A 7960-nucleotide genomic window follows, 5' to 3' on the forward strand; every position below is an offset into this window, starting at 1 on the left:
GACAATGGATAAAATAAACCCTAAGTTTGGGTGGATTTCTCTGCAAAGCCGTTTGAGTTTGGAGAGAGAGAGAGAGAGAGAGAGAGAGAGAGAGAGAGGGTGACAAGTTTTAGTTCAAATTTCAGAAAGGGTTGGTGGGTTGCAATATTAACTTCGTAGGACATGTTCTCAGATTACGCTAAAGTTGATAATTTATTTATTTATTTTACTTAAAATGCCGAGGTTGCGCAAAAAGCTCTCCTATATCATAGAGGAGCACCCATTCTTAGTGCAATGGAAGCGGCAAGTCTAGGCCGTGAGCCTTCTTGAGCGCCAATTGAAGTTGGCTTCAATGGCTTGTACGGCTGTATCCCTTGCAATTGCATTAACCTAGCAGAGTCAATTAAAATATATTCATTTAACCACAAGGTTTATGGTTCGAACCCCAACTTGTGAAAAACTCTTCTTGGAGAGGGGTCATACCTATATTGCTTAACAGCCCCGGAGTGGTAGCTCACTCAGCCACCATTTTGTAACAAGAAAAAAAAAATATATATCATATATATATATATTCATTTAACCCCTACAGAAATTACTCTACACTCACAAGGTCTCCAAAACTCAACCAAACTTGATGATATTTTCGTTTAAAGAAGGATAAGGAGAAATGATTTCGGTACATGATTTTTTTATCTTAACCCAAAAGTAACTAAATATCTCACTTCTCCATTTTCGTGTAGGTAAACATGCAATGCAACACGGCGTGAGCATAGGATTACCTCTAGATGTGATCACTAATTGAGCATAGCCTAAGCCATTTACCCCTAAAATTGACTACCTCCACCTCAAACATAATCAAATAATCAAAGCGGCACACGAGAACGCAGTCTTGGAAAGTGTCTTTCCTTTTGTACATAACAGGAGTGTACAAGATAAAAATGGTGAACTAAGAAAGCAGCCTGCAAAATACTAAAGTTTCATTTCACATTCGAATATTTCCTACGCTTTTGGTGTATCTATATCATATATCAAGATACCTTACAAGGATTAGAGTTACATGTTTTCTACAGAAGAAACAAAATTACAATGGAATCTTCCAAAATTATCAAGAATCAGAGCATCTTCTTTCTTGTTTGTGAAGATCAACAAGCATGCATACAACTTTCGAAGACAACACATTGTACACAATGAAGACCACCAACCTTAAAGATGGCATGTATGTGAAACCTACTACTTGGTGGATGTGCTATCTCGTTTAAGCTTCTCAATTACAGTAGATATTGCCAGCAGCGAAACTCAACTCACACAAAAATGTATACAGCTCCTCTAGGTTTACCTTATATCAGTCATCTATTTGTACTGAGTCGTCTTTGTAAAAAAAAACCCCAATGTTGAAGCCTTGAAAAAACATTTTTGCCTCATAAAACCTGTAATTACAAAAAAGAGGAAACTCTCAGATATTAGTTCAACTTTGATCGTTACATAAGAGAAGCTATTTATGCGATCCAAAATATGAACTTGGACCAACACCTCTGCATTTTTTTTGAAGCAAATGGGAGCATCTTAAATAAAACTAACCTTTGCATCAAGATTCATCAATTCCAAGCTGCTTGAGAGAACCTGGACCAACAAGGAATATACGCTGTGGGTTTTGGTGTCGGAAAACAACTACTCCTTTATAGGCTGTCCTTGGTATCCCATCCTGAATGAAAAAAATTTAACATCTAGGTTTAAAATTATGCCTTTGATTTATTATTATCTCTAGAGCTACTTGTAAAATTGAGGAAAATCATCCCAAATTCGCCAACTAATAACAGAAATGACCTTCCACTCTTCAAAGATTCCAAATTCATTGGCAATGCGTTCAAAGTCTGGCTGGTTATTGTACTGTATACGAACATCACCAGCAATATTTCGTGCCTTCAGTACAAGATCAGCTCCCTGGACCAGTTTAGCCTTTTTCAAAATCTCAGCAAAGTGCTTTATATACTTGTCCTACACACACATAGAAAAGATATAGTGACTATAGATATAATAAAGCAGCTCTCCATCCAAATGAATTAAGGCATACACACCTTGATCAGGTAGCTCAAATCCATTGCTTTCCAGTCAACCTTTGGGAAGGAAAATGCAGAAAAAACAAAATCCAATATGAGAACGTGGAATTAAAAACAGGGAAAACCTTAATTAGATGAAATAATACAGAAGAGAGACTGGTATTACAGGGACATCATTCAGCTTGATTGGCTCAAGATATTGTTTGTAAAACTGCCCCAGACTAGAACCCTGCAGAAAACCACAAAAAAGTTAGAACTGAGACATGAAATTTTTTAGATATCTTACCTAGTGCTATATGCTGAACACTCAACTTCAATTGCCATTAACTTGATAATATTATTCGAATTGAATTGACTGGAGTATAAAAGTTGGAATTCTTTTTCTCATTTTAATAAACTGCTACTACTCAAATAAGATGAAATCTATTGTAAGTTTATAACTCAGAGTTGGTTTGAGAAGTTAATCCTCTAATCATATTTGCAGTTTAAAGGAACAAAAAACCAGTTTAGTACCAGATTTACTGGAATCACTGATGCATATAAAGTAAATTCAAAGTAGAATTGCATATCAATCGATACACTGAACTAAAATTTTACCAGTAAAATACACTTGTTCACTAATTTGTTGAGAAACTAATTATAACCAGAGATCAGGAGGTAAGATGAGAAAGAGAAGGTAAGAACGCATACATGTTCCCCAAAGTTATAAGTTCTGCACACTTCTGGACGAAGAAATTGTCGACCTTTGTGATTCTCTTGTAATCTCAACCAGTCATCCCAGTAAGTGAACCATTGTGAAAGAAATCAATTTGGAAAACTGTGAAAGACAAGGAAAAGCTTAACAAAACAACATTAACTAGAATAACAAGGATATGCCTTTGGCCACTTTGGTGATAGCTCATCCCATGTCGATCTAGTCAGCATCCACCCAAGTCCAGGAAAGAAATCAGATCTATAAAGTGCTTCTGCACATCAAATGGAATAATAGATTAGAGATCATCTCTCATAAATTCAACGCCTGAAAGTTTTAATATCTTGTGTCCAAGTATTTGCGGATATTGTTTGTGATGCTTGTGTTTCATACCTACGTTGGGGATTGTAAACATATAGCCAGAAAGTAACTGATTGATAAATCATAAACTGATTAGAACTAGACATAAAAATCATGGCCCAAAGGTACCTATATATTTTTAAACCAACCTGGCCCAGGCACATAAGTAAACCAGTTGTTCACCCAAACAGCCCACAGAAAACAAAACACGACAAAATATTTAACGCAGTTTCCAGTGTAAGAACACAACGAAAGGGGTGGAGTTGTCAGGCAGATATCGTAATATTAAATTAATCCAGATGTTTGACACTAAAGCTTCATTAAGCTAGAATTCAATATTAGAAAGATTAACCAAAAAGGTTGAAGATAGCTCACCCGGATCATACACAAACTGTCTTTGTCCATTGTCATTCCATGAGGAAACGGCCATGATAGATCTACCACAATTTTGATATTAACAAAGTGATGGAAGAGTCAGAGTTCCAGCCTTCTAGATATAAGAATTCAAGCTAATAGTTAAATTCATCTGAAAGACATACTTATCCTTTTCAAGCAAATCTGCAGCAGCTTCAAAGTAATCAAAAAAATCCGGAGCAATTTCCATATCATCTGAGCATAATTTTGATGGAGTGTATTAGCATTGAACACTTACAGTTTTGTTATAAAATGGGGCAGAAAGAAAAATTAGCAAGATAACCTAACAAACACGGTGTTCACCTTCGAGTATGATTACTCGGTTGAATTTATGCTTGTAGAATAATCCATCCAGTGCCCATTTGTAATGACCTAAACAAACAGGGATGTAGCAATGAAGCTAATACATGAAAAATAGACAAATCAAAGAATCCTTACGTGCAATTTTGTAGTATGCAATCAATTCCCCTGGTCTTTCAGTTTCAACTGGTTTATAATCCAAATGCTGCCATAAATTGACAAAAGATTACTGCGGCGTGTTTCAAATAGTGAAGGATGTTTTTCAATGACATGCAATGCGGCAAGTACAATTTACCTGCATATATGTGAGCTGGTCGTAGCTCAAAGCCTTATCTTTGACACCCGGATGTGATCCATCCTGAGAAAAACAAAGTTTCTGTGGTTAGCTAGTGATTCCCTCCTAGCTAAAGAATCATAAGTCTATCATAAAAATGTGTTTATACAGAAAAATACATCAGTACCTGTGAGACAAATAGAGGAAACTTTGTGGCAACAGAACTCTGGTATCTAAATAATAGGATTGGGCCAGTAGTCAGATGAATGGTGAACAAATTAAAGAAGGTATGGAAACAGATTGAAATGAAGATTTTTCTTTTTCTTTTACACAAGAACAAGAAACTTACTTCAAAATAGACTTAATGGTCCTTTCCAAATAATCAGCACGATTGCATGCCATAATAACAACTGCTGCCACTGGCACCTGACATGTTCTTCCAAATAACAGTAAGTATATTACAAGTCACAATATATAAGAACAAAAACTGGAAACGACACATCTATGCCTACCTGTTCTTTGTTAATCAACCTTTCAACATCTTTCCCTGAAAAATAAACAAAAGGAATATCCTAAGTTTTTAAGGTACATGTAGCCAAAAAAGGTGAATATTGTGGAGTGTGCCTGGCAGCTAACTATGAAAAACACTGCAGCAAAAATAATACATTATAGATCATGGTATATGAGTCTCTTATACTAACTAATACTAACTTATTAAATAAATCAAGCAGACTGTAAGAAAGTGAAACACAGAGTAAATTGACTACGGAGCAGAACAATTAAATTTTTATGGAGGACAACATTTTGGTAGATTACAGATGAGTAATAAAGCATGGCCACAACAGTAAGGCACACAACCAAGAACTTGCAGTTCCAGCACAAGACAATAATAAAGCATGAACTTGTAGAAGATTTGTTTTCAATTTAGTGCACTTGGAAACAATGAGTGGCCGGTGTCATATCAAAAACAAAACAAACAAAAACTTTCCAAAATATCTTCCACTTGGCATCTCTCCAGCTGGAAGATGGAGAGACAATAGAAGTTAATCATGGCAACTCAAATAATAGAAATCTTGGTAGATGAATATTTCCCATCCTTGATTCTAGATAATTGATGACTTGTGATCCTTATACTTGTGCATAGAAGGTTATTTATTTATTTCTTTCATATATCCCACTTATTAGGTTTTACTTCCCCTGAAATTACCAAACACCATAAATATGACTACGTGCATTCCATGGAAGCATATCAGAGTATCCAAGAATACAAGTAAGAAAATGAAAGTACTTTCTGTACAACATATAAGAAAAAGATGCTGATTTAAAGTTCAAGGACTCACTTTCAAGTTGTTGAACAAGGGCCTTCAGTTGTCCACATTCCTCCTCTAGCTGTACCTTTTGTTCTACAATTGAATCTAGTGTCAGAAATTTATAGACAAAGAAGCCAATAAGTAGCTAAGCATCTCACTCTTTGCTTTTAACCCACTAAATGAAAAAGAAAAAATGGTGAAACGTGTCGGAATATTGCCAGCACAAAGTTTGATAAATTTTTAAACAGTCATTAGTGCAGGAATAAAAAAGTTCATTTAGACACCTTTTCGTTTTTTCTTGTGGTAAATGAATACTTATAAAAGAAAAATATGTCTGAAACAAACATATCAAAGTCCCCATGCGATAGAAATACATAATACCTTTCATGGATTCTATTTGGCCTTGTTGCAAGCTTATTTGATCAATTAGAGACCTCAACTGAGATGTACACTGGTTCTCTGACTCTATCTATCACATAACAACAGATGTTTGATTGAACATACTCTTAAAAGAAACACAATCCCAAAAAATTGAAGAACTAAACAAACAAAAGCAAACGACATTGAAGCTTCCATTGCATCAAACGAGTTACAAATCAAGGTTACAAGTGGCAGCAGTGACCAGAAGGGCACACAAATCGTTCCGAAACTTCATCGAGGGATAAAAATGACTCCAACATGTATATCTCAAAGCAATAAATAGTTATATTCTGATGACTACATCTAACTAAGCACAATTTTTAGTCAAATAAGCCATTAACTAAGCCGAAATCCTCAGTTTTCGATCCTGCTTACGAATTCCTACTCGCATCCTCAAAATTTCAGCTAGGAAATAAACACTGAGCTAAAATAAAGCGGCCAATTCTCAATTCTAATTTATAAACAAAATTAATAGCGAGCAAAATCGAAGCAGGACTGATCGGAAACACTTACAGCGTCGGCGAGGCGATCAGCATACTGCGATTGCGTCGTGAAAAGCCGAATCTAACAGAAACACGAATTCGATTGAGTCATTTTGAGCTGGGGTGTTTCAAGTATTTGAGAATTAAAGTTATTAAAAGAGAGAGAGAGGATTAGGGAGACCTGGATGTAGATGAAGGCCACAGCAGCGAGAAGTAGGAGGAAGCGAAAATCGCAGAGGAAATGCTTCATGATGCTCCGATCTCCGGAATTGAGAAATCGATCGGAGTTTAGAAATGGCGCTTCAGTCAAGTTTTATGACTTCGCGTCTGGACCAGAACGTTAAATGGGGCAAAAGAAGTGCCTAACTAATTGGGCGGGGCGGGTACGGGTCTACTGAACCGATTGGTGTACGGGTTAACTGATTAAAGGGCTTTCTTATAAAAAAAAGTCAATTGTTGTATGAAATTAGAAAAAAAAAATCATCCAATTAAATTTCTTAAATTGTTACCCCTATTTTTCTTTAAAATTACGACTCGTGACACCCAGTTTAGGGCTCGTCAACGGGCCGGGCTTTAATAAATTTAAATAAGTGGCGGACCGGGCCGGGTATTTTCAAAAATACGAAGATCTAAGCCCGCCCACCTAAGGCGGGCCTTGCGGGCTTTTGCGGGCCGGGCCTTATGGGCTTGTATTAGAAAAACAATATAATACTCTAATTTAAGGGTTTGAAACAATAAAAGAATTATTAGAAAACATTCTAAAACAAAAGTCACAAATAAATTCTAGTTTCGAAATATTGTTGATCGACACCAATAGATGTGATCGATATATATATTTAGAGACCGTGTAAAAATTTCATCCAATTCGAACCTCGTTTAACCGTCGGAATTTTCGGTCAATAAAAAAAAGAGGCGTTTTTACATAATAAAATCTCATTGACCGGGGCTTTACCAAATGGTTTTCTCGTTGCGACAACGCACGATCGGTGAAAAATATTATGTGATTTCAAATATGTAAACAAATTTCCACATTCGCATCTTGGTAATTGGTCCCCCCTTAGGGCATATTAGTGTTGTTTTTGGTTTACCGGAAATTCCGACGGTTAAACGAGGTCCGAATTGCATGAAATTATAAAATGATCATTATATTGATCACATCGCATGGTGTCGATCGATTCCGAGAAGTTTCCTTCGTATAGTCGCTTCATAATGTGATAGTTTTATTATAAACCTAATATAAAAGGTTATAATACATTAGTGGACACTTCGGCGATCGACAACTCCAATTCAAAATATGGTCGATCGACACCAGTAGATGTGATCAGTATATATATTTAGGGAACCCGTAAAAATTTCGTCCGTTTTGGACATGGTTTGATCGTTCGTACCAACGGTCAACTAAAAAAGAGGCGTTTTGACATATTTAAACCTCATTGACCGGGGCTTTGCCAAATAGATTTCTTCAATTCGACCGCGCACGATAGGTAACAAAATTTAGGTGATTTCAAATATGTAAACAAATTTCCACATTCGCATCTTGGTAATTGGTCCCCTCCTTAGGGCATATTAGTGTTGTTTTTGGTTTACTGGGAATTCTGACGGTTAAACGAGGTCCGAATTAGATGAAATTTTAAAATGATCATTATATTGATCACATCGGATGGTGTCGATCG

At 36.1% G+C, this 7960-nt stretch overlaps 1 protein-coding gene across 2 annotated transcripts; it reads right to left on the reverse strand.

Annotated features, from left to right (window-relative positions):
- Positions 1 to 935: 935 nt before the first annotated feature.
- LOC126785336 (alpha-1,3-mannosyl-glycoprotein 2-beta-N-acetylglucosaminyltransferase) lies at positions 936 to 6615 on the reverse strand. Of its 2 annotated transcripts, none has more exons than XM_050510990.1 (19): positions 6469 to 6615; positions 6319 to 6369; positions 5767 to 5854; positions 5416 to 5478; positions 4588 to 4622; positions 4425 to 4501; positions 4263 to 4308; positions 4097 to 4159; positions 3940 to 4006; positions 3805 to 3873; positions 3627 to 3696; positions 3463 to 3524; positions 2911 to 3001; positions 2727 to 2820; positions 2203 to 2265; positions 2055 to 2093; positions 1804 to 1974; positions 1558 to 1681; positions 936 to 1406 (listed from the first exon to the last, which is right to left on the reverse strand). In XM_050510990.1, exons 1-18 carry the CDS (start codon positions 6535 to 6537, stop codon positions 1565 to 1567), a joined length of 1335 nt encoding a protein of 444 aa, XP_050366947.1. In that variant the 5' UTR covers positions 6538 to 6615; the 3' UTR covers positions 936 to 1406; positions 1558 to 1564. The 2 variants fall into 2 exon arrangements, with proteins under 2 accessions (XP_050366947.1, XP_050366948.1); XM_050510991.1 differs by having other exon boundaries at positions 5767 to 5850; positions 6469 to 6561.
- Positions 6616 to 7960: the final 1345 nt, after the last annotated feature.

This window comes from Argentina anserina, chromosome 2 (genome assembly GCF_933775445.1).
Source record: "Argentina anserina chromosome 2, drPotAnse1.1, whole genome shotgun sequence".
Classification (NCBI taxonomy): domain Eukaryota; kingdom Viridiplantae; phylum Streptophyta; class Magnoliopsida; order Rosales; family Rosaceae; genus Argentina; species Argentina anserina.

Excerpts from the sequence above, each read along its gene's own strand:
- LOC126785336 (XM_050510990.1), bottom strand. The coding sequence starts at position 6,537 with ATGAAGCATTTCCTCTGCGATTTTCGCTTCCTCCTACTTCTCGCTGCT. Across the intron at positions 2,821-2,910 it reads TCACCAAAGTGGCCAAAGGC|TTACTGGGATGACTGGTTGA; the intron begins ATATCCTTGTTA and ends ACAATGGTTCAC. Across the intron at positions 2,094-2,202 it reads TCAAGCTGAATGATGTCCCT|GTTGACTGGAAAGCAATGGA; the intron begins GTAATACCAGTC and ends TCCTTCCCAAAG.